This window comes from Triturus cristatus, unplaced genomic scaffold (genome assembly GCF_964204655.1).
Source record: "Triturus cristatus unplaced genomic scaffold, aTriCri1.1 SCAFFOLD_291, whole genome shotgun sequence".
In the NCBI taxonomy this organism is placed as follows: domain Eukaryota; kingdom Metazoa; phylum Chordata; class Amphibia; order Caudata; family Salamandridae; genus Triturus; species Triturus cristatus.
Window position 1 is genome coordinate 363,826 of NW_028188092.1, and position 26,482 is coordinate 390,307.

The 26,482-nt window shown below is 49.7% G+C and overlaps 1 protein-coding gene across 1 annotated transcript in view; it reads right to left on the reverse strand.

The window, feature by feature from the left end:
• LOC146769596 (phospholipase A2 inhibitor and Ly6/PLAUR domain-containing protein-like) overlaps window positions 1-26,482 on the reverse strand; it is a 142,639-nt gene that overhangs the window by 18,547 nt on the left and 97,610 nt on the right. Inside the window, exon 4 of the mRNA XM_085640489.1 lies at window positions 24,573-24,731. Within this exon, the coding sequence (XP_085496615.1) occupies window positions 24,573-24,731 (159 nt within the window). The remainder of the gene's footprint in view (window positions 1-24,572; window positions 24,732-26,482) is intronic.

The following is a 26,482-nucleotide window of genomic DNA, read 5'->3' on the forward strand; positions in this document are numbered from 1 at the left end:
GTCCCCAATCACCCTTTTGAAGTCCTACAAATGGACTATGTCCAGTTAGAAAGGTGCCAAGGTTTGAAGTACGTACTTGTCGTTGTGTGTGCCTTCAGCAAGTGGGTGGAAGCCTACCCAACCCACGACAACACCGCCATGACTACCGCAAAAGTACTACTGAAGGAATTCTTCCCCCGATACGGCCTTTGTCGAATTTTGTGGAGCGACAACGGCCCCCACTTCGTAGCCGAAGTTATCCAACTCATCTTAAAAGGGTTGGGTGTAAAACAGAAATTCCATGCGGTCTTCCATCCCCAATCTGCAGGCCTGGTTGAGCGACACAATGCCACATTGAAGCTTAAGATAGCTAAAATAGTCGCCACCACAGGGCTAAGATGGCCAGACGCTCTCCCACTAGCATTGCTATCAATGCGTTCCACCCCCACCAAACACCACTTAACCCCCTACGAGGTCGTCTTCGGGCGACCCATGAACCTTTGGACTGCACCAAAACCAACATCCATCCACGACGTCCCGGACGTCCTCATGTCTGATTATCTGTACAATCTAACTAAAACGTTGTCTGTTATCCATCAGCAGGTGCTGCACGCCATTCCCGATGTTTCCAGGGGCCCCGGACACGACATCCAACCCGGTGACTTCGTCTTAGTGCGTAACTTCCAGCGCACCAAGAGTCTGGAGCCCCGGTGGACGGGCCCCCTGCAAGTCCTGATCACCACCCGAACAGCTCTTCGAGTGGAGGGGAAACGCAATTGGCTGCATGCACACCACTGCAAGAAGGTATCACCGACCCTGACAACCACGGACAACATCACCGCCCAAGAAGAACTTCTGGACAAAGACCGACCATCCCTGAGCCGCTGCCCAGATACAGAGACACTCGAGTTAGTAAGATATCCTGATCCCACCGTGCCATCCAAGGAAGGGTATAACTTGCGACGAAAGGAGAGAACTTCGGCTAAGCAGACCACAGGCTAAGTGGAAATCTCAGAGCGGTAGCCTAGTCACCTCAAAGGCCACCAGGAGAGAAACTAAACGAAGTCTGTGGTTCTGCCCGCTACCGAGTCTCTTGAAGGTGATGGAAGCGCCCGACATGAAGATGATGGAAGCAACCGGACGTCCGAAGATCCACTACAAAAACCCAAAGACTGACCGAATGCACAGCTTAAAGACTATTGCACTTTTCATTACCCTTCTCTTTTGCCTTCTCCTCGTGGTCACCTTCTGGATCATGGAGGAGGGCACACCCGCTCATAAGATATTGCTGACCACCGTTCAACCTACCACCACGAAAGAACACCATCTGATCTCACTTTCACCCCAACTCCGAGAAAGGCGTAAGGAGTTCTGGAATAACTCTTTTGTGCAGTTGCTCCACCAACACAATCTTGCTGCCAACGCCACTAATTGCTGGATCTGTGGATTGCTACCACATGCCACTGGACACTCTATCCCTTTCATCCCTTCACCTTTTTCTGTCCATGGTTCCTGCCTCGCCTGGCTAATCGTCCTGCAAGAAAGCTACAAGGACAATGCCACTTCCGGCAGAACCATGTCACACTTCTACCATGGGTTCTGGCTGAACAAAACTGGAAGAACTTCTGCCCTCTTCTGCCCTCTGAGATCGAACACTTCCTTTCACATGGACATCCCTGCCAAAGAACGAGTTGAAATGCAAGTGTTCAACAACCCAGCCAGACCCACCTTCTCTTACCTCCGGAAACGGACGGCCGCCACCCTAACAGTGGCCCTGTCCGTCATCAACATCACTGGATTTGTGTGCCTCGAAGGCCTGGGGGCGCAGCTGGTGGGCCACAGCTCCTGCCTCATCACCCGAACATTGGACTCAGTTGACCCACCCTCCTTTCTTGCCTCCCCGAATATGTACTTCGTCTGTGGTACTAAGGCCTACACCTGGCTTCCGAAAGGTTGGGGAGGCACCTGCTACATCGCCTTTGTCCTTCCTCCGACATATGTGGCTCCAGCAAACCATCACCGACAGAAGCGGGCCAAAGACATTGTGCAAGCCGACTCCGCCGGAGCACAGTTCATGGACGCAGTGAAAGGCCTTGTTCCACTCTGGGGTCCAATGGCAAACAGCAGTGCCATCCGCCACTTAACCCAGGCAGTCGAAACGGCGATGAACATTACAGCTGGCGCCCTCGCCAACAACACCGCTGAGCTTCAGGCCGTCCGCCTGGTGGCTCTTCAGAACCGCCTTGTTCTAGATGTGGTTCTGGCTGATCGGGATGGAGCATGCCGCATCATTGGGTCCAGCTGTTGTACCTACGTACCGGATAACTCACCCTCAGTCTACAAAGCAATTGAACACCTCCACAGACTTTCCGCAGAGGTCCATCAGGAGCAAGAAGGGTGGTCACTTGGGAGCTGGTTTTGGGACACTATTAAAAGTTGGGGATGGAGGCTGTTTTCATTTATCCTAATACCGGTTGTGATACTATGTGGATGTTGCTTGGGGATTCAATGTCTGCCACCTTTATGTTCGCTTTTTATGAACTGCATCTGCCCTAAGACTTTGAACTTTGAAACAGAGCGGATGAAAGCCCTTTATGAGGTGGAAGTCCGTAGTATTATGGGGATAAATCCGAACTAGACAAGCTGGCGAGATATGTTAAAAGGGAGGACTGTGGAAATTTAGCTCGCAAACTGAAAATTATCTGCGCCATCTTGCCTCTCCCCAGCGCTACGCACAGCGAGCACACGGTAGCCATTTTGGGCACCCCACTCTCTCCCCCGCTCATTGTCAATCGCCAGCGCGTTCCCCTGACACTGCAAGCATCCCCCGCGCGCCGGCCACCCCCGCTCTCTCATACAGGCCGTAAACCCTCTCCTTCTGCGCGACCCTGCTACGGAACAACATCCGACCGACATCCCATACATGGTCATGCCTCTCCTTTGATAAACCCCCCTTCCTCTGCGCCCCATTGTCCGAACTGGTCCCAGGCCATCACCTAGCCCTGCGGATGCAGTTTATTGCCCCTACTGTAAGGGAAACACCCCACATCAAAGGGATTACAGTAGATCAAAGCCCCTACCCCCTGAGACCCGGCCGGTTGCACACACCCCCGGGAATTGACGGAATACCCTGCTGCGCGATAGCCATCTCCTACTGCGGGTAAGGTGGGAACTTCTACTGTAGCTATGTGTGGGATCGGATCTGAGCCGGGGCTTCAGGGGATGTTCTCTCATGCATCAAGGGAATCTCAAGAATGTACTATGTGTAATAAAGCAATAAACCTGTGTATAAGAGACCAGGTCTCAGAGATGCAGTTAGAGCACCTCGTGGCGATACCTTGCTGTCTGATCTGATGTGTTCTGCTCCGACGGAATAAAACTTTGTTTCCTGCCTTCCAGTCTCCGGCGCCTGCCTCTTTCATTGGTAAATTATCGAGTGGTATGAGAGGCGATTACCGCCGGGCAATACTTGAAGGGTTATCGATTGAAACTGCCTCTACCATTTAACCCGCGTGGGCGACCGCTGCTGAACCTGAGGCCTGGCATAAACAGGGGCGGACGCCATTCAGTAGGAGGTGCCATCTTGGGTGCGGCTGTGGAAGCGCCTGGTCTGCTGGACGCTGCGGGGGTCGCCGACAGGCACACAACGGAGCAATCTGGGGCCCCCCTCATGAGACGGTGAGCTGGGGAGCGGAGAGCGGAGATCGCGGGAGTGGGACCCCCCACCTGTGAGACCGGCTGACGGGGCTGGTACGCCTGGACTGCTTAGCGCCCCAGTGAGCACGAAGACGGCGAAGGCAGAGTGCGTCGGGGGGTGCAGCGACCTGCTAGCGGGCACCGGTCGGGTGTACCAGGCAGGGCTGGAGAGGGCCTGGATTGGAGGACAGCCGATTGTCGCACCGGGGACAAGTGCTGTGGTGCGGTGCCCTGAGGGGTGAGAGGTGATTGGTTCCGAGCGCCCCACCTGGACGGGGGAGCCTTCTTGGTGTGCTTCCCTTTGGAGCCTGTTGTCTGAGCGGGCTGTGGGGTGTTCTCTGTCCTCTCCCGGTTGTTCGCGGCCTGGCGACTGCGCCCTCGGAGGCCGAGGAGGACTCCGGCGATCGCACCGGACGACGTGTCGGTGGGGCCGGAGAGCCCACGCCTGGCTGTGACCACGACGCCTGGGGCCGAATTGTGAATGCCGACTGCCCAGCAGTACGCGATGGGCCGGCTTCGAGACAAATCGCAGCAGGGACAGCTGCGCGCCAGGAGCCTGGACCCCCCGCAGGGGCGCTCGGAGGGAGGTGCCGAGCCGCAAACGGCGGCCCTCTCCGCCAAAATGGACACCATGCTCGCGGCGGTGGAGAGACTTAGCATTACCCTGGACCAAACACGGGAGTCCCTTGAAACGAGGATCGACAAGGTCGCATCGGACTTCACCCTCCTTCATGCTGACCATCGCAAACTGGCCGAGAGGGTAGCGGCACACGACCAAACGCTCCAGGAGCTCCCACCTGTTGTCCAGAGCGACAGCGCAGCATTGCAGGATGTGCTAGACCGGGTCCATGCCCTTGAAGACAGGGTGGATGATGCGGAGGGGTGCTCCCGGCGCAACAACATCCGCGCAGTGGGCATTCCGGAAGGAGTGGAGGGTAGGCATCCGGAGCGCTATGTGGAGACCTGGCTGCGTGATCTCCTGCCCCAAGGGGTACTGTCCCAGCACTTCGTGGTGGAACGGGCACACAGGGTGCCGGCGCAGAAGCCCAAGCCGGGGGCCCGGCCCCGGCCGTTCCTCTTCAGGCTTCTCAACTACCGGGACAGGGATGCAGTCCTGAGTGAAATCAGGAAGTCTGGCGACCTGACAGTGGGCAGTAGCCGAGTCATGTTATTCCCGGACTACACTGCAGCCGTGCAGCGGCGAAGAAGCAACTACATGGCAGTGAAGAGGCAACTCCGGGAGCTGGCGCTACCTTACTCCCTGCTGTTCCCGGCCCGCCTCCGAGTGGTGGCGAAAGAGGGGGCCCGTTTCTTCGACTCCCCGGCGGACGTGTGGGACTGGCTGGAGGAGACGGGGCAGTGGACGGGGGCGAGACCCGATGGTCCGGACAGCGAAGGCCGCCCTAAGAGACGATCTAGAAGACGGGGGCGTAAAGGGACACGGCAGTTAGCGCATCCAGGACGGGTGGCGCCTAGTCCGGAAAGAATGCGGATGGAACGGCAGGAGGCACTTGAGGCAGTGGCGACGCTTGGTGCATCGCCTGCCAGTGGGCGAATGGAGACTGGTATGCACAGTGCCCCGGGCACGAGTGGGGCGTCGTCCCCGTCCACAGTGGTCTCGGAAGACTTGCTCTTGCCTGTGGTGACCCCACAAACTGCCGACCTAATGGTGTGATCAGCTGTTGCAGTGTTGCGGTCTGGGTGGGGACCATGCAGGTTAGATGGTGCCGAGTGCTTGCAGTGGCGCCGCGCTGGGTGGCCCTGGGGACCCTAGGACCCGTTGGGGGGGGACAGGGACTGGCGCTGGGAGCGACTGGCCTTGTGGGGGCGGGTGGCACATGGCGCGCCCCACTAGATGTCACAGCTGCGGGCTCCCTCCGTCGCGCCTTGCGCTGGGTCTGCGCGGCAGTTTGGTCCTTGCCACGATGCTGCCCCTCCTTCTATCAGCGGCGACAGGGGAAGGGAACCGCCACTAAAGCATAGTTACACTCGCGCGAACCCCATTAGGCACCACCCTGCCATAGCCTAATCTTGCTTAGCATCTCAGAAGTTTGGACGGATGCCCCGTTGGGAATACGCCCCATTTGTTAAATTGTTCATGGTAGTTACACTGTTTGTATGGCAGCGCATTAACATGCTCCCTCCGCACTGCGGCCCACCTCCTTCCCCCGGCGCGGACGCTTTGCCCCCGGCCCAGCTTGCTCGACTGGCTTCGCAATGGCGCACACCAACATTGTGACCTGGAACATACGGGGCATGCACACGCCGTCCAAGCGGTACTCCATCTTTTCCTACCTACAGCGACATTCCGTCGGGATTGCACTCCTACAGGAGACGCATATGACCCAGACGGAGCTGGGCAGACTCTCCAGGCGTTGGAGGGGGCAGACTTATGGCACTGTTTACTCTGCGCACGCACGGGGCACGCTGATCTGGGTGCGGGCGGGTGTCCCCTTTGATTGCAAATAGGTTGTTGTGGATTGGGAAGGCAGATACACGCTTGTGCGAGGGAAGCTGAATGGGCAGGAGATGTTGCTGGGCTCGCTATATGCGCCTAACGTAGATCAGGCTTCCTTTTTAGTGCACTTGACACAGCTTCGACATCCTTATGCTGGGCTCCCCTGGATGTTGGGAGGAGACTTCAACATGGTGTTGGATGTCCAGTTAGATAGATCCTTCCCTCCCCTCCGTGCCACGGTGGCAGAGTCCGGTGCCCGGGCGCTGGGAGACTGGCTCACACACTGGTCACTGCAGGACCTGTGGTGCATACTACACCCGCAGGACAGGATATACTCTTACTATTCGGCAGTTCATGACCTGCACGTACGGTTGGATAGGATCGTGGGCTCCCGGTCCTTGCTCCCGCTTATCGAGCAGTCTGAGTACCTGGGGCGGACACACTCCGACCATAACCCCTTGTGGTTTAGGATCGGCTGGGTGGCGGATCGCCCGCCGGTGCCTACCTGGCGACTCCAGCCGAGCGCGCTGGAGGACCCGGAGTTCCGCTCTTCTCTTGGCACGGCTGTGCTGGAATACTTTGACACCAATGAGGGGACGGCGGGTAGCGCCTTGGTGGAATGGGACGCCCATAAGGTGGCCGTTCGGGGGCACTGCCTGGGGGCCCAGTGGAACATACGTAAGACACTGTCCGACTCTCTGGCGCACCTAGAGGATGACCTCCTGCAGAATGAGAGGGAGGGAGAAGGAGGGGGTAGGCACTCCCGTAGCCTGGAGGACCTCCGTGGGAAACACGCGGAGCTCTTGGAGCGGCTCCGTTGCCACAATTACGCAGCGCACACAGCCAGAACACATGCTAGAGCGGACAGGGCAGGCCGCCTGCTGGCCTGGTTGATCCGCCAGGACGACCGTCGGGACCCGGTCGGGGCGATCCGCCCGGAAGATGGGGTGGTAGTGTACACGCAGCACGAAATACATCGGGCCTTCACGGATCACTACAGGCGACTGTACACGGCCAGGGGGACGGGTCCTCGGCACCTCCTTGGGGAGTTTATGGCTTCCGTCCACTTACCAGTGGCCTCCAGGGAACATAACGCAGCGCTCAGTGGGCCCCTTTCCCTGGAGGAAATTGGGGAGGCGATACAGTCCATGGCGTCGGGAAAAACGCCGGGGCCGGACGGACTGCCCGCGGAGTACTACAAGGCATACCGTGAATCTTTAGTGCCGCTGCTGCGAGCGCTCTACAACAAGGCGCTGGAGGACGGGTCGCTCCCACCCTCCATGCGGGAGGCGTTCCTGGTTTCTCTGCCTAAGCCGGATCGTGACAGCACATCCCTGAGCTCCTACCGACCCCTGGCAATGCTCAACGTGGATTACAAAATCCTAGCAAAGGAACTGGCGGACCGGCTGGCGCCAGTGGTTCCTCATCTGGTGCATCCGGACCAAAACGGGTTTGTCCCTGCGAGGTCCACGTCATTGAACCTTCGGAGATACTTTCGGGTGGCTAGCAAGGCCGTGCACGGGTGGCCCAGAGCGGGGTGCCTTCTTCTTGATTTGGAGAAGGCGTTCGATTGCCTGGAATGGGGCTACCTGTCCACGGTATTGTTGCAGTACGGATTGGACGGGGACTTCCTCAAAATGGTCGACCTGCTCTACAGGAACCCCACGGTCCGTGTCAGGCTGGGCCCCTACGTCTCGGAGGCGGTGCCGGTGGGCCGGGGCACCCGGCAGGGATGCCCTCTGTCCCCGTTGCTGTTCGCCCTGGCGATGGAGCCCCTGGCGGCGGCCATGAGGATGACCCTGGGAGATGGTATATACGCGGTTCACCAGGTGTCGCTCTATGCCGATGACCTGTTGGTATACATCAAGGATGTGGGGTGCATCCCGGAACAGTTGGCCCAGTTGTTGCAGACCTTTGCCACCATCTCGGGGCTCCGCGTAAATGCAGGCAAATCTTGCCTATACGCTTTTAGCGCAGAAACGGAGGACCCGGGTTACCGCCTGAACGGCACGCCGGTTCAATGGCGGGAGGGCACCTTTCGGTACCTGGGGCTGCAAATATACCGCTGCCCGACTGACTTATTTGATGGCAACCTGGGAAGGGCGGTCACGGCGCTCAGGTCGCAGGTGCGTTTTTGGAGCACGCTCCCCCTGACGACCACGGGTAGGGTGGCACTCGCCAAAATGGTTATACTCCCCCGCCTCCTGTACTTCTTTGTTAACCTGCCGACGTATGTCCCCCCCGCCTTTTTCGGTACACTCACTAGGATGTTGCGGGATTTTGTTTGGGGAACCGGGAGACACAGGCTTGCGCTCGCAAAACTATATTTGCCGACGGACAGGGGTGGTCTGGCGGCTCCTTGTTTTGAGCACTATTACCTGGCCGCCCAGCTACAATGGGTAGCACGATGGTTGGCGGATAGAGGCAGGGACGACACAGCAACGGCAGAGGCACCCTACTCGCTGGAACGTGTGACCGGTCTCTTTCACCCCCTTGCTGCGGTCAGGGGGCCGCTGCCGCTCCTCTTAGCTGTGGCACATAGGTGCTTCCGGAGGGCACTCTACCTCACTCGCGCGGTCGTTCCATACGCGCCGGCAATCCCCCTGGAGGGCTCCCCCGGAGGCGGAGGGGTGCTTGCGGCCCCTGCGCTGGCGGGCTGGTGGGAGGCCGACGTGCACACGCTGGGGGACCTATATAGGGACGGTGAGCTCATACCGTATGAGACTTTGGTGTCGGAGGACGGGCTCCCGCCCGGTGGGTTTCTTACACACCGCTCGCTTTTGGCGAGGTTGACCGCTAAATGGGGGAACATGACTACGGAGCCCCGCCAGCACCTGACCGTGCAATACCTGCACGTCATGGGGAGGGGCGGGCACCTGGTCCGCTGGTTCGCGGCTTCGATGCGGGAGCACGCGGCGATCGATCTGGGCCCACTCCGCGTCAAGTGGGAGCGGGACCTGGGGCGGCCAATCGCCGATAAGGAGTGGGAGAGGGTGCTTAAAGGCCCAGTGCGTGTCCCCAGAAATATGCGGTTCCGCCAAATCCAGCTGTTCATAGTACACAGGGCCTACCTCACACCCGAGTTGATTAATAAGTACTTCCGCCGTGATGACGCATTCTGCCCGAGGTGCGGAGAGCTGGGGGCGGGGTTCTTGCACATGCTGTGGAGCTGTCCTGGGTTGAGCGCCTATTGGAGAGAGGTCAATAGGCTGCTGCAGGGGAGCGTGGGCCGCAACATCCCATTTGACTGGCCCGAGCACATTTTGCACCTCTTCAAAAGACCACCCAAAGACAAGGTAACGTCCCGATTCATGGACCTGGGGCTCGTAGTTGCAAAGCGCCTCATTACCAAGAGATGGAAGGCACACGACTCGCCACACACGTGGGCATGGAGCTCCTCATTCCAGGCGTGGGCTAGGGCGGAGGGGACGGCCATCCGCAGGGAGGAGACTCTGGGGCTGCGGAGGGAACCTATGGCGGACCGCTGGGAGCAACTACTTGCTGAGCTCCGGCGTTTAGAAGGGGAGGGGCGCACGGACCAGGAGGGGATGGCTGGAAATGCCTGCGCGAGTGACGGCGTGCGATCAGCTGCCCCGTAGATGGGATAGCATAGTCCCTGATGCTTCTGACCCGTAGACAGGGGCGCCTGCGGCCACATGGAGACGACTGCATTTTTAGGGCTGGGGGGGTGGTCCTGGGGGGTGGGGGGGGGAGTCGTGGGTGAGAAAGGGGGGGGAACACTCTGTGTACAATTATTCAGGCTGCCACTGTTCTGAGTTTTTCCTTTTGACCAGTTTGCGATTTATTGGTTCTCAATGTCTAAGTTGCTTGGGTGGCTCACACTGGCATGTATGGCTAAGTGGCTGGTGTGTGGTGGCTGCTGCCCCCCTTTTAGAGACAACACTGGAACTGATGAGGCACATGCATCCAGCCCTCGGGCAGGTTGCGATTGGTACATTTCTTGACTGTGGGGATGTCTGGCTGGCTAGGCCAGACACGGATCGGCGACCCGCATATGTTTATATAATTGTATGTGTAATGTATCCTGCCGAACCACGTATGCTTTCTTTGTTATACATTAAAAAAAGCAATAAAAACAGATTTGCAAAAAAAAAGGTAACGAGGGCATTGAATAACACGGGATCTTCTCTTTGTATCCGGCAGGAACAACAAGGTTAAAATGCCCTAGTTCCAAATTGTAGAATTAGTGCTACAACGGTCTTCAAGAGGACCTGCGATGCCGTTTCTGCCTTCGGTACACTGGAGGCGGCACATGGGTCACGCGGTACGGTCATACTGCAGTGGGACGCACACTTGTTGACCACTCATGGCACTGCTCCACACTTTGGGGACAACGCTTTCCATTAGCTGTGTTTTCTGATGACGTGTCACGATGGCCCCGTCCAACAGCAGAACCCCTTTAGATCCAAACAGATTCTTCCACTCTCTCACCGGAAGTGAAACCAGGCCACGCGGACACTTTCACAATACAACAGCTGGGAATGCACTTTTCGGTAAAAAAACACATTCCTTCCTCCTAATTTATCAAATAAACGACTCACTGAAGAACAGGGGCCAGCTTCGATCGGTAAACAGCCGTTACAATGACTTTTTTACTTTGCGATACCATTACAACGCATGCATTACCATGCATGCGTTGTACATCGCAACGTCATTACTATGCATTTTTTTCGAACGCATGGTCATTTACCACGCTTGCCTTCACAACAAATTTTGTTGTAAAGGTATGTATGTAAAATGACCATAGTTCTAAAAAAATGTAGACGATCCACGTTGTTGTAAGGAAACAGAGGCTGTTCAGTTTCTTTACAACAACATACACCGCCCCTCAGAGATGACATGAAGTAGGAACCAAAAGGAGAGAGGAACCACAAGGACTGAGAGCTAAGGGGGATTGGGCATGAAGTGGTGGTTACTTTTCTGGTTTTATGGTAGTGCAGTGGTGTTTGGCTGGTGTGGGGGGTTGTGCTTAGGGTAGATTTAGGGTTTACGGTAGTGCAGTGGTGTTTGTGTTGTATAGGGGGTCGTGCTGGGGTTAGTGTTTTAGGGTTTAGGGCAGTGGTGTTTGTGTAGTGTCTGGGGTCGTGCTGGGGTAGTGGGTGAACAACCTTTACAACGCAACTGTTACAATGCACTATACTTACAACAAACTTTTTGCAACGCAACATCCACTACAACGCATTCCATTACATAGTATGACACTACAACGCATGTTTAAAAACTACCTTTACAACGCATTCCATTACATCGCATACTACCTTTACAACGCATACCATTACAACGCAATCCAACACTTACCCTACTGTTGCACCCCCCGGAGTTAGAATAGTAATTTTTACCCCTATACTATGCGTTGTAATGGTATGCTTTGTAAAGGTAGTATGCGATGTAATGGAATGCGTTGTAAAGGTAGTTTTTAAACATGCGTTGTAGTGTCATGCTATGTAATGGAATGCGTTGTAGTGGATGTTGCGTTGTACGTGCATGCGTTGTAAAAGTGTGCGTTGTAACGACATACATCCGGGGTAGTGTTTTAGGGTTTAGGGTAGTGCAGTGGTGTTTGGGTAGTGTAGGGGGTTGTGCTGAGGTAGTGTTTAAGGGTTTAGGCTAGTGCATTCGTGTTTGGCTGGTGTAGAGGGTTGTGCTTAGGGTAGATTTAGGGTTCACGATAGTGCAGTGGTGTTTGTGTAGTGTAGGGGGTCATGCTGGGGGAAGATTTAGGCTTTAGGGTAGAGCAGTGGTGTTTGGGTAGTGTAGGGGGTCATGCTGGGGGTAGGATTAGGGTTTAGGGTAGTGCAGTGTTGTTTGGGTACTGTAGGGAGTCATGCTGGGGGAGTGTTTTAGGGTTTAGGGTAGTGCAGTGGTGTTTGGGTAGTGTAGGGGTCATGCTGGGGGTAGTGTTTCAGGGTTTAGGGTAGTGCAATGGAGTTTGGGTAGTGTAGGGGGTACTGCTGTGGGTAGTGTTTTAGGGTTTAGGGCAGTGCAGTGGTGTTTGGGTAGTGTAGGGGCTACTGCTGGGGGTAGTATTTTAGGGTTTAGGTTAGTGCAGTGGTGCTTGGGTAGTGTAGAGGGTCTTGCGGGGGGTGGTGTTTAAGGGTTTAGGGCAGTGCAGTGGTGTTCGGGCAGTGTAGGGGGTCTTGCTGGGGTGGTGTTTCAGGGTTTAGGGCAGTGGTATTGGGGCCGTGTTGGGGGTCTTGCTGGGGGTAGTGTATAGGGTTTAGGGCAGTGCATTGGTGTTCGGGCAGTGTTGGGGGTCTTGCTGGGGGTAGTGTTTCAGGGTTTAGGAATTAGGCCTCCAGCCATTAAGGTATTTAAAATATATTTGAGATATAGTTCTGAGACAGAGGGTTCTGCTTAGAATAAGTTGCTGGGGATATTATCAAGGTCCGGGACCTTTCTAGATTTCTGGGCAGCGATATCTCTTACAGTGTCACTGTTAGAAAAATATGGAAGAGCGAGTCCCACACTCTGTTTGAGGAGGGCAGAAGTGGGGCTAAAGCTTCTACATCTGGTGGATCCAGAGCTCCTAGTTGGTGAGAGTCATCGTAGTCGGGGCTGTACAGCGATTGGAAATACTTAATGCAATCTTCTGGAATGTTGAGCCTGACCCCCATTGATGTGTCAGAGAGCTGTCTGTTGATGTGTCTGCGCGGCCTCAAGAAGATCCTTTCAAAGTCGCGTCTCCCAGTCTGGCTTTGCTTTACTCAATATCCACTCATACGCTGCTCTAGCTGCACTCATATCGCCCTTGATTCCTCTTTATGAGCTGCCAGCGAGGGAAACTTTGCTGCTCTTCATTCTTTAGAGGACCACAAGCACACGCTTAGCGGGTAACAAGCACACGCTTAGCGGGTAACAAGCAGACGCTTAGCGGGTAACAAGCACATGCTTAGCGGGTAACAAGCAAACGCTTAGCGGGTAACAAGCAGACGCTTAGCGGGTAACAAGCAGACGCTTAGCGGGTAACAAGCACACGCTTAGCGGGTAACAAGCACACACTTAGCGGGTAAGAAGCAGACGCTTAGCGGGTAACAAGCAGATGCTTAGCGGGTAACAAGCAGACGCTTAGCGGGTAAGATGTGGTGATTTTAATGAAAGCATATTTTTCAGATTGGCAAAACAATCTTGCTGAATACCCACAAATGACTTATATGCAGAATCTATTTCAATGATTCACAGTAATATGGAGATTGGGTAACCATATAGGTAATTTAAGATGGTATCATGCTTAGCCAATGTTCTCCATTTAATGTCCAGTTTGTTATTAGTAATTGCCATATGGCTGCTTCTCTTCTTGTAGAGTCTAAGTCAGTGGTTATCGGCATTACCCGTAAAATGCAATATCAGAAGGTAATGGACACTCTCTTTTTTTTTCTATTCCTCTAGTGGTTTTTCTCAAGCAGTCACAGCAAGTGCGACCATTGCACATGCCTACACCATAGGCTATTAACAAATAAATTACTTGGCGGCCCAGCGTAGAATGCTGGATCAGATTTGGACCAACAAGTTCCGGTATTCCCCAGGTTTCATTTTCGTTTTGAGTTACCGCTTTAACAATTGCAATAAACTCAAAACAAATATTAAAATCCCCACCAAGTAGGACATTGGTATTCCTATCGCTAGCTTCCAGAATTTGGGACAAAGATTCCAGAGTTGCTGAAGTAGATGTCCTGTTGGTACTTTTACTGTAAACATTTTAAAAAGTTAACCAATGGCTTTGCTCTGTTAGTACTCCTCTGCCCATTATGTCTGGGGACTCAATGGGAATTTGTTTAGTTTTTGATTTGACAGATATATTAATCCAAATTGCCAGACCTCCAGAAGGCCTTCCTGACTTTGAGAGGACTGCTAGGATAGAAAAGGACTTGAAGCCGAGTCTATGCGGTGGCTCAATTTCCCAGGTTTCTTGAAATGAGATGATATCTATACCATATATATATTTGGCCTAGTCGGGTTCAATTATTTTAGATGTTAATACTGCAATGTTCCTTGTAACTGCTGATAAATGAGTTGTGGGCGTAATAATCTGAGTTTTACGACACTTGAGTGAGACTGTGTTGTTCCAGGAGTGTCATCAGGATTCTCTACTTGGATCTCTTCTTCCTTGTCTAGAATTCCTTGTGGGAAGGAAATATTTCACAATCAATGTCAGACAATGGAGATTCATCCAGAATTTGTTGGGAAAATGGTGGATTTCTTATACGTGGGTGGATTCCGCGATACTGGGAGCTTGATTATAGTGTTATTGAAAACAATGAGCAGAGGACCAAGAGGTGCGGGCTTTATGGGTCCTATTTTCACTGCACCTATAAAGGGAACCTTTTTGACTACAGAAGCTGCTAGGCCCTGTTAGCTAGAAAGTTGTGGTTGCCCAGACCACTCAGCAGACCTCTATGAGATTGAAGTGTATCTGGGTCTGTGTTGTGAATCCATTGTGGTAATTCACTATTGTACCCAAAATCTCCATGCTCACCCCGCTTCCTTTACCCATTCAGAACGTTTTGTGGGGGAGAGAAAGGTAATGAGGTTTCAGGGCGCAGTTTCACAGACTATACAAATTACCTTCTCAAGGAGCAAGCTGATGGGAAAAGGTCCCTACCCTGAAATTATGTTGAGGTAAATATATAGTGTAGTTATTGGGGAATGACGGTGCTGAAAAGGTCTAAAATAACAAAATATTAAGTTGAAAAAAGCAATTCGGCTGGAATAGTAGGGAGCTAGAGAAAGGATCATACTGAACCTGATATCGACCGTCCAAACATATTAATCTGGCCGGCAACTGTCTCGCTCTCCAGGCTAGTGATCGACTGAACAGTAGGGACATTAAAATTGCCAAGAATTACCAGGAACAGAATGCGGACATGGGTTCAAACCCGAATATTAAGTTTTGTAATAAAAGGAGTCGGGAATCAATGTCATGGTGGAACAATAAACACATGTTATTTTGAAGTTTTCAGAGTTGACTCCTCAATGAGAGGCATTTGCAGCATTCAGGTGTGTTAGAAAATTCACATTAAAGGCTGTATAGGGTATTTGAGAATCACAGAAGGTCTTAAGATGTAATGTAGGCCCAGGGGAAGTGACCCAGTCCAGGCTTTGCCCATGCCTCGGGTCTTCGCAAGTGCTTTGAATGGATGGTGGTGTTAGCGCCTCCTCCTGGCCAAAGGAGGCACAGTGAACTAACAGACAGGGTGACCCACAGAAACCTAAATGTAGACTTCTCACCTCTTGTCACTTGAAAAGTAAAAGAATACACACATGACCCAGGAGAGATCGTGGCCGACCTCTTATGCGGCAGCTCTAGGGCCCTTTTCAGTCAGCATCGTCCTGGGGCAGTCCCCATCCAGAAGATATCTCTTGTGTAAAAGGGTTATCTTGGCAGGCCCTTGAGTATCCAACCAACTGTTTTCGTCTGGACTCCCTGCACTTGCCGGTGGAGTAGCCCAGGTAACTCCTCTCAGTGCAGGCTTCCAAGGCTCTCTAGCTCTTCTCTGACGTAAACCCCTCGGCCTGCCCCCCGTCACTCAGGACTCCCCTGTCACTCGGCAAGGGTCTCCATGGTGTTTGGTGCAGGTGGAGCTGGTCCCTCAGCTGCCGAGCCTCGTTTGTTGGACTATATCCGATCCAAATCTAAATGCTTCCTCATAATGTATTGAGTCCTGGTTTGCCTCACCCTCGAAAGACTCCTTCTTGCAGTTTCAAGGGAGGCCACAACGAATCAGCTGTCTCAGGCTGATGAGAGGAATATCCAGGGCTGAGCGCAGCTCTCCGCTCTCTGGTATCCAACGGTCCTTGTGCCTGCTGCCCTGTTGGCTGGGGAAGTGACCTGTAAGACCTTTTACACCTGCACACAAACTGTCCTCCAGATAGCCTTCTGCTCTACTGGGGGAGGTGTAAACGATTCTCAGGAAGAACAAAGCATCTGACAAGGCAAGTGGGACCTTCTCAAGCAGGAAGGCCAAACAGGGTGAGCTTCTGGTGATTCTGAGGGATCTGCACGCACCACTTTGAAAATAAATAGAGGTGTGCACAAAGGCTGTATCCTGACTACTTAGATTTTTCTCTGTATATTAATCATGAATGGGGTGAGTGTCTGTAAAGTTTCAGCGCTCGGTCCATCATCTCCTTGTGTTTGGTTTGTTGGCCCAAAGTTGGCAGGGTATGCCCAGACATGGGTCCCTTGTTCACTTTGCCACTGGATTTAAGCTAGCCTAACTGATGAGGGGTGTTACCCCGAAAACAGTCCCAGGATGCTAGTTTCTGTTCCAGAGAGGACCTGGCCTGGCAATATGGGCTGGACTGTTCCCATGAGGCACAGTGTCAAGACTGATTTGCATATGGCTGGGTCCAAACTGGGGTGGTGAAGTGAGCTAAAGTATGATGATAGATTCAGCCCAGATCTCTGACTTCGGGTGAGTGTCTAAAGTTTCAGCACTCCGTCCGTCATCTCTTTGTCTTTGATTTGTTCGCCCTAAGTTGGCAGTGTATGCCCAGACATGGGTCCCTTCCTCACTTAGCCACTGGATTTAAACTAGCCTGGCTGATGAGGGGTATCACCTCAAAACCAGTCCAGGATGCTTGTTTCCAGTCCAGGGAGGACCTGGTTTGGCAGTTCGGGCTAGACAGTTCCCATGAGGCACAGGGTCAAGACTGATTTGTATATGGCTGTGTCCAAACTGGGGAGGCATAGTGGGCAAAAGAATGATGATGGATTTAACCCAGATCTGTGACTGGGGTGAGTGTCTGAAAAGTTTCAGCCTTCTGACCACCATCTCCTTGTGTTTGCTTTTTATTCGTTTTGAATACGTTTTGTGTGGGCATGAGTGAGATGTCCCGAAGGGGGGTGGCAAATTGCTCGCTGCTCTTTTGTAAGTGGATGACACAGTTTTAATTGCATGCACGGCAAAGAGTCTCAAGCGCCTTTTAGATCATTTTATTAATTTTATGTACAGCTTGTACCTGGCAACCAACTTTAAAAAGTCACACATAATGGTTGTTAGCTCCAAGACCGCTTGATACTATGCGTTTTCAGCCAGCAGCCACAGCTTAGTAAATTGGATAACAAGCTAGATTTGAATTTTTAAATGCTCAGCTCCTATCAATAAGCAATATTTGATTTTTCGTGACACCGTTTTCAGTGGGAGTTCTACATTCTGACCTGTAGGATGTTGACAGCTAGAGGGATGGTCTCTTGTGAATGCTCTGGTCTTACTTGGGAAAGTCATTATATTGCATTTTATGTTTCATCGTAACGTGTTTATCTCTTGACCTGATTATTTGTATACACCTAAGTGATTGTATTTTTACCAGTTTTTATTATATTATTTGTGGCATCTACTTTTTCAACTATGTTGGCTGGTATCATTTTATGATTTTTAAAATAGAATTGAATACAGTTTATTTATTGATTGATTGATTGGTTGTTCTGCTGTCTCATGGACCCAGCAAAGGGAGGCTGCATCAAAGACTGGACTGCACCTGCTGCACCTTGGGCTAGCAAAGAGAGGACTGTGCCGTGGTATCCCACTTGAAGAACAGTCACCCCAGACATAGAAGGTCACCCCCAGAGTCGGCTGGTGGACTCCATGTATTGTCAAATTGCATAAAAGCTGAAGAAGCCTGCCCTGGTGAGTTGGTAGCTAGGAACACCCGATCACCACTTGCCACCAGAGTGTAGCTTGGCAGACCGAGCCCTGGCCCTCAGGAGCTGGAGCACAGAGTTTCAGACACATTCCACTAACCGGTGCATGACTGAGTATTTTCTTGCATACAACAATAAGTTGACTAGTGAGAAAATCAAGTGCTAGTCAACCTCGCCGGTGAAATTTCTCAAAGCAGGTGGTCACTACCACTTGCTTTGAGAATGCTGCCACTCATGGTGTGAAAGCTACCACTCGAGTAGGCAATCTACCCAAGCAGCAGAAACAAGCAGCGCCCTCGGGCACACCATCTAATGCAGTTTGCTGTGATTTTACAGTGCAGGATAAGCTCCCAGCGCTAAAAATGATCACAAGCTTCATGACGTACTCAAACTTTGCTGCTCGTGGAGCTCAAGGGAAGTTTTGGGGTAATTCTGTGGAACTCCACTGAGGGAAACTCTGTGAGTTATGTCCAGGCCTACTGTTGAGCCTGGGATTGGTCTTGAGTCTGCTATGACTGTAAGATATCTGATTTTATTGGTCACTGTCATGGCTAAACCTTAAAAGCTGGTTGCAGGAGTTTCCAACGATTTGTTGTGCTAAGGGAGGAAAACAACCTTTACATTGCGGTAATTATACTGCAGTGCCTTCACAACGCGGTCATTACAATGACCGCGTTGTTATAACGCGATGCCATTACTACGCAAGTCATTACATTGACTTGCAGTAGATGGCGCTCTAACATAAGGAATAGTATAATTTACTATTCCAACACCTTCCCTACTGTTGCGTAGACTGGATTTGGAATAGTAAATTATACATTCCTAATGTTACAGTGCCATCTACTGCAAGTCAATGTAATGACTTGTGTAGTATTGGCACCGCGTTGATACCTACTGCATGATAAAAGCACACGTTGTAACATGCTATATTCACTAAGGGAACATCTTTGATTTAATGCTTGCTTGAAAATTCATATTTCCAGAACCCTCTGGTGGATTTTTGATGTTGAGGTGTCTATTTAATGATGAAAATACATCTTTTTTTATGCACTGGTGTTAGATTTTTATTGTGTTGCATTTTCTTCTTATTCAACTGTTTTGGTACTTCTTAATGCTTCACACTTATTCCTTTCACAAAGCCCGACTGCTCTAAGGCACAGCTACCCAGGACGAAGATAACCTTTTACAAACAAGCCTGACTTGGCTTGATATATATCTGTGGGTTTATTACAGAGCAACATCTCAGAACCACACCATGGTATGAATCACTTTTCTCACATAGTCCCATTATTGTTTTCAAAATATGAGAACATTAGCAGTCAGATACTTTAAAATCTCAGATAGACAATAAGAGAGAGAGGGATTTTGCACCAGGGGTGTCTGAGGAAGTGGTCTTCAGCTGATTGTTGTTCATATTCCAGCCTCTCCTCAAGCTGCTATAGGTTCTAACTAACTCGCTATTTCATAACCAAAACACAAGTAGTCTGTTTGGACCATCTCTGAGTGTTGCTTAGAAATAGCCTCAGGGCGATAGGATTCTAGAGCTCAAAAACAATCGTAGAGATTTTATTGTTGTCCTTGCTGAAGAGAACATACTTTCTGCATTAATTTTCATATTCTGTATGGTTAAAATTCATATTCCGTGCACTAGGATAGGATTTTGAAATAAAAGGTTCAAATACATATCCTGTTTCCTATTGGCACTTTGAGGGTGTTACTCATTAAAGACAGGGTTTGGGGCTCCGCTGTATCCCTGAGTTCATCTTGTGGGACTGATCGTTACCAGTAGTCACTTCCTACTCATGGGGTTGTGTATCACTGGTGCCCTGTATGTTAGCTCCCCATATAATAACCTCCCTTGGGGGTCTTCCCACAACTTACAGTACGTTAACAGCACCCTACCATCTTCATAGCATTGAAATGGTGTGGTTTGGCTCCCTCCAAGATTGTAAAGTCCATGAATCATCCAACTTTGAATAGAAATCCTAGAAGACTCACTTGTTCCCACAAGTCTCTGTGTTGTCTTATTCCAGATGACATCCCTTCCCACTCTGATCCCTGCAGCTCTCTTTGTCTTATTATCTGGGCCCAAATACTGCAGACAGCTGGAACCTTGTGCCAACTCACACCAGCGTCCTGGGTGCTCTTAAATGCTTATTCTTACACATTAACTCAAATTCTTATTGTTCAATTCTTTATATAGCACCAACTTGGCCTAAGGGCATTGGAGGCCTCCAGATTACATGACACAAAGGGGTCAACATTTACTAAAATGTAATGGAATGCAAGGTGGCAAAGAGAGTTCATTTTGCAATGAGTTACTCTAGAGGGAGCGAGCAGGAATCCACTAAGATGTGACCCTGTCCTGCTCTCTCACTAGCATTGGTGCATAAACCTCTGCCCAGCACCGTGTACAAAACTATCCATGCCATGCCTAGCATTGGTTTTGTACAGGAAGCGTACCCTTTCAGAATAAAATATAATGCTTAGACTAACTTGAAACTTGTTCCCACCTTTGATGTGTGCTGTACTGTGGAACCCACATGCAAAGAGGGAAACAAAAGCAGTTCTCCTTTTTAATGGCAGCTTCACAGAGCTGTGCTTTTTAGCATTAAGCCTTGTCTACTATTGTTAAGAGGTTGGTCAACATGTCAGAAAGCATGGATGGTTGCATGGAAACTCTTAACCAAGTTTTTAAAGTGTTTCCAGAATGCTGATATAGTTGCAAGGGCTCTAATCTGAGTTCCATAACTTAGCAGTGTCAACCACAAAGCTTCTGTCGTCCCAGCTAGTTCTCCAGGTTTCAAGGGCGGCCAGCAGGTTAGCCCCTGAACAGCACAAGGATCGACTGGGTGTATAAATCTGCAATAAGTTCTTCAGAAACTCTGGCCCTATATTGTGGATTGCCTTATAAGCAATGCACACCGTTTTGAATTTTATTCTACTTCTTAGAGGCAACCAGTGTCATTGTCTAACCACCTTAGAGACAGACTTAAGTTTAGGTGTGCCAGAAAGCATTCTAGCAGCTGCATTCTGTACCAGCTGTAACTTATTTAAAACCATTCCATGTGCATTGATCACTAGACTGTTACAATAGTCGTCTTTGGACATAACTAAAGCAGATATTATAATTCTCCTGGCTTCAACCGGAATGAAAGGGAACAGTTTCTTCACCATTCTGGGAGTTTAAAAGCAAGAGGAAACCACAGAGTTGAAGTGGCCTTCATAGGACAGCTTGTCATCTAGGATGACACCCAAATTCTCAGCTTTAGTAACCAAGATGGGTTGGTCCCAGTTTATCTGTGCAGCATGTGACGGAACAGTCTTCGGGCGCATTGTAATGGGCCGATTGGGACAGCCGACCTGGTGTTAGTTGGTCCGGGGACCAAGTCGATATTGGCCTGAAGCGAGCCAGCCGGACATCCAAATCAGTCCTAAGTGGTTAATGAGTGCTTTACATTAATACAGTATTTTCTCTATTGTCATAAATTCAATATTATTTTTATCTGTTGCCGTGAGGCCCGTAAAAGGAATGGAGCCCATAGGCCGGTGCCTACTTTGCTATTTGGAAATCTGGACCTGCAAACTCTCATGTACCGATTGTGGATTGCCCCCTAATGCAAAGTAATGCAAGAAAGCACAAAGGGCTGCTTTGGGTTACTTTCAGGTAACTTTCCAGCACAAAACTGATTTTGCATAAGAAAGTAAATTCTAAGTAAACATTTTGCACTGTTTTATCACTTTTCTGACCCAAACCTGGTGAAAAACATTAGTAAATCCATCACTGGAAGATTAAGGGCCTTATTTAGATCTTGGTGAATGGGTTACTACCTCACAACGTTGACAGATATTCCGTTGCCGAAAATATAAATCCCATTATATACTTTGGGATTTATATTTTGGCAGACAGGATATCTGATACCTTAATGATGCAGTAGCTCGTCCACCAAGATCTAAATAGGCGCTAAGTGATTTGAGCAAAATTTCAGTATGTGGATCTGACCCTAAGGCTCAAACCTAGGGGCTGAATATGATGGCGGGTGGATCGCCACCGCCGGCCCGGCGGTTGCACTCCGCCCGCCATCGTAACATGAATTACCCACCGCCATATTAAGATGGCAGTGGGTATCGCGGCAGACCGAAAGTCCATCTCCTGCTTTTCATTACGATTGCCCGCCGGGCGGAGCTGGGGCACATATATGGTGCGATGCCTAGTAGGCACTGCCATCCATATTATGATGTTGGTTTGTAAAGGCCTTTCCATGGCGGCAATGCTGCCATGGAAAGGCTGGCGGGGACTTGCCTAGGGGGCCCACTGTGGGCCCCTGGGGGTGTGGGGGGGTGGTACACTTGGGGGGTACCTATGGTACCCCCTACTTGTCCATGCACAAGGAGGCAGGCGCCACGCGGTGCCTGCCACGTTGTGCATTTTACCATTGCGGCGGGTACTGCAGGCAGCAGCCCCGCCGCAATGTTAAATCGCCGGATTTGACTGCCGCGATGGCGGTCGTATCATGATTGGAGTGGCGGGACCTCGGCATTGGCAGGCGGGCGGTCCCGTTACCGCTAGGTTGGCGGGCGGACTAAAGTCCTCATGACCCCCCAAATTCCTCAGTTCCAAGGTTGGCAGCTCCCGTAAATACATGTCCTCTCCTAAATAGGACAACAGAAGAAAAAGTGTTGGATTGCACAGGGTTAACATTTAACATTCCCACTTCAGTTCAGTACAATAATAGGGAAAGTGTTGGATTGCACAGGGTTAACATTTAACATTCCCACTTCAGTTCAGTACAATAATAGGGAAAGTGTTGGATTGCGGAGGGATAAAATGCATTACTCCAATGAGCGCAACAGTAGGGAAGTGTTGGATAGCGGTGGGGTACAATTTACTATTGCCACTCCAGTCAGTACAACATTACGGGAAGTGTTGGATTGCAGAGGGGAAACATTTACTATTTCCACTATGGTCAGAGCAACATTAAAAACAAAAAAAATAATTGAACACATAAAATTATTCAAAAAACAAATTAAATAAAGAAAAAATATAAATATGTAAAAAATACCACATATTATTCAAAGAATAATTTAAATAAAAAAAATATAAATATGTAAAAAATATAAAAAATATATTTAATATTGTTTTTTGTTTTAATGAAAAACATATTCGAATGTTCAACGTATATCACACATAACTACAAACATTCTTATAAATACAATACAAACATTTCCTACAAATACATATTTTAATTTAGATATGATTTTGTCAACAAAAAAAAATTGTTACATAGATTTAATTTACTTTCTACCCAGCCTATCACCCCACAAAATTCACAACCTGCACCTAAAAATTGCCTTTAAAAAGTAAAATATTTAGACTAATAGTATAAATATTTTATCAACAAATGAATTCGCACTCATTAAATATTATTTAATTATAATGAATTTACCTACAACATACCGCCACCAAACATACTCACAAAATGTAGCAGAAAAGTATTTTAAAAAGTAACATAATTTATGATCTGTGTAATAATGAATATTAATGTAAGAACTGATTATTAATTACTTAAAATTAATTTCCGCCTCATCTCATACCCCCTAAAAACCCACAACCCACATCTACAATTTTGTAAAAAAAAATATTTCCACAATTAACATATTTAATTATCAATCAAACAAATATCATACATTGAAATTTATTTATTAATTCACTGAAATTAACTTCCCACCGTTTATACGTTTAAACCTCAAAACCCACACCTCAAATTTAACTTGAAAAAAGAATTACACAATTAAAAAAAATATTTGTCAATTAAATAATTATTTGTATTTAATATCTAATTATCAATTAATTAATTTACTCTCCTACCTTTACCTCTAGAAATCCCAAAAACAGAACCTCAAAAAAATATACGCAATTAACATAATTATCAATTAATTAGTATTATTAAAAAACTAATAATGAATTGTTACAAATAAATGATTTCTTGATGTGAAATTAACGAAAATGTTGTGTTTACCCCTGCTGATGTAATTATGATTCATTTTTGGGCAGGGTAATCATACAGCAAGAACACATTAAGCCTTTGCATTTAATGCAATTTCTTGGAGCAAAAAACATTTTCTTACCCATTTTCGATGTGAGATTTGCACTAAGCAAAAAGAGCTAAATAGCAGGAGTGAGGCAAGGGGAAATCCTACCCCAGGTGCACATTTATTGCTATTTATTAGCGCAAAAAGAAACCTTATTTTGGACACTCAGGGACATATTGAGCTAAGAAGATAACTCTAAATGCCAGAATTAAGTTGAGGATAAATCATACCCTAGGAGCACATTTAGCGAGCGTGAGCGCTTCTTGCGCTCGAATTCATGTTCTGTTACTTTAAGCATTATCTCTTGGAGCCAAATTCTTAAACTTGTTTCGGACGCAAGGACTCATATTTGTGCTAAGAAATAGCACTAAATGCAAAAATACTTCTCTTACCAGTAATTAGTGATCGTGTGTGAATCTCAGGTATTTTCCGCATGATTAAGCTACATTGAATTACGTGAGTTAGACCTATCTCAACTTTTTTTGCAATGTTCAACCAGTATTTATGAGAATGAAAACCTAGCTGGCTTTATCCAGTCTTCCAGAAGAAATACATTCTTCTTGAAAACCAGATATTATCCATATTTGTGAGAAGTGGCCAAGACTTTAAATTTTACGAGAATGCTACTTGGTTTGGACATGCAGTGGCTTTGAATACTCAAAAATAAAAAAATATATAAGTCACCTGGAAAGGCTGCGGTTCCAGAGAGGAAGGCGCATGCCTTCGCCTGCCCGGTACACAGGATCTCGTTTGCGGTTGTGCAGGAATCTGCAGACTGGTCATTGAAGCAGTCTCCACATTTATATCCATTGAGGCTTTCATCGACAGTGGGAGCTGAAACAACTGAGTGAAACAAATGGGAAGACAAGCATTGTGCATGTTATACCTCTGAGAAATCAATCAATCAATCAATCAATCAATCATTCAAACAGTGTTTGCAAAGCACATCAATGTCACCCCTAAGGGTATCTGGTCTCTGTGACTCAGTCAAAGAACCAGGTCTTGAGTCTCTCTCTGAAGTCTGCCAGTGAGTGGGCTGCACAGAGCTCGGGGAAGTCATTGCAGGTCTTGAGTCTCTTTCTGAAGTCTGCCAGTGAGTGGGCTGCACAGAGCTCGGGGAAGTCACTGCAGGTCTTGAGTCTCTTTCTGAAGTCTACCAGTGAGTGGGCTGCGCAGAGCTTGGGAAGTCACTGCAGGTCTGGAGTCTCTTTCTGAAGTCTGCCAGTGAGTGGGCTGCGCAGAGCTTGGGGAAGTCACTGCAGGTCTTGAGTCTCTTTCTGAAGTCTGCCAGTGAGTGGGCTGCGCAGAGCTTGGGGAAGTCACTGCAGGTCTTGAGTCTCTTTCTGAAGTCTGCCAGTGAGTGGGCTGCGCAGAGCTTGGGGAAGTCATTGCAGGTCTTGAGTCTCTTTCTGAAGTCTGCCAGTGAGTGGGCTGCGCAGAGCTCGGGGAAGTCATTGCAGGTCTTGAGTCTCTTTCTGAAGTCTGCCAGTGAGTGGGCTGCGCAGAGCTTGGGGAAGTCACTGCAGGTCTTGAGTCTCTTTCTGAAGTCTGCCAGTGAGTGGGCTGCGCAGAGCTCGGGGAAGTCATTGCAGGTCTTGAGTCTCTTTCTGAAGTCTGCCAGTGAGTGGGCTGCGCAGAGCTCGGGGAAGTCATTGCAGGTCTTGAGTCTCTTTCTGAAGTCTGCCAGTGAGTGGGCTGCGCAGAGCTTGGGAAGTCATTGCAGGTCTTGAGTCTCTTTCTGAAGTCTGCCAGTGAGTGGGCTGCGCAGAGCTTGGGGAAGTCATTGCAGGTCTTGAGTCTCTTTCTGAAGTCTGCCAGTGAGTGGGCTGCACAGAGCTTGGGAAGTCACTGCAGGTCTTGAGTCTCTTTCTGAAGTCTGCCAGTGAGTGGGCTGCGCAGAGCTCGGGGAAGTCATTGCAGGTCTTGAGTCTCTTTCTGAAGTCTACCAGTGAGTGGGCTGCGCAGAGCTTGGGGAAGCCATTGCAGGTCTTGAGTCTCTCTCTGAAGTCTGCCAGTGAGTGGGCTGCACAGAGCTCGGGGAAGTCATTGCAGGTCTTGAGTCTCTTTCTGAAGTCTGCCAGTGAGTGGGCTGCGCAGAGCTCGGGGAAGTCATTGCAGGTCTTGAGTCTCTTTCTGAAGTCTGCCAGTGAGTGGACTGCGCAGAGCTTGGGGAAGTCACTGCAGGTCTTGAGTCTCTCTCTGAAGTCTGCCAGTGAGTGGGCTGCGCAGAGCTCGGGGAAGTCATTGCAGGTCTTGAGTCTCTCTCTGAAGTCTGCCAGTGAGTGGGCTGCGCAGAGCTTGGGAAGTCATTGCAGGTCTGGAGTCTCTTTCTGAAGTCTGCCAGTGAGTGGGCTGCGCAAAGCTCGGGGAAGTCACTGCAGGTCTTGAGTCTCTTTCTGAAGTCTGCCAGTGAGTGGGCTGCGCAGAGCTCGGGGAAGTCATTGCAGGTCTTGAGTCTCTCTCTGAAGTCTGCCAGTGAGTGGGCTGCACAGAGCTCGGGGAAGTCATTGCAGGTCTTGAGTCTCTTTCTGAAGTCTGCCAGTGAGTGGGCTGCGCAGAGCTTGGGAAGTCATTGCAGGTCTTGAGTCTCTTTC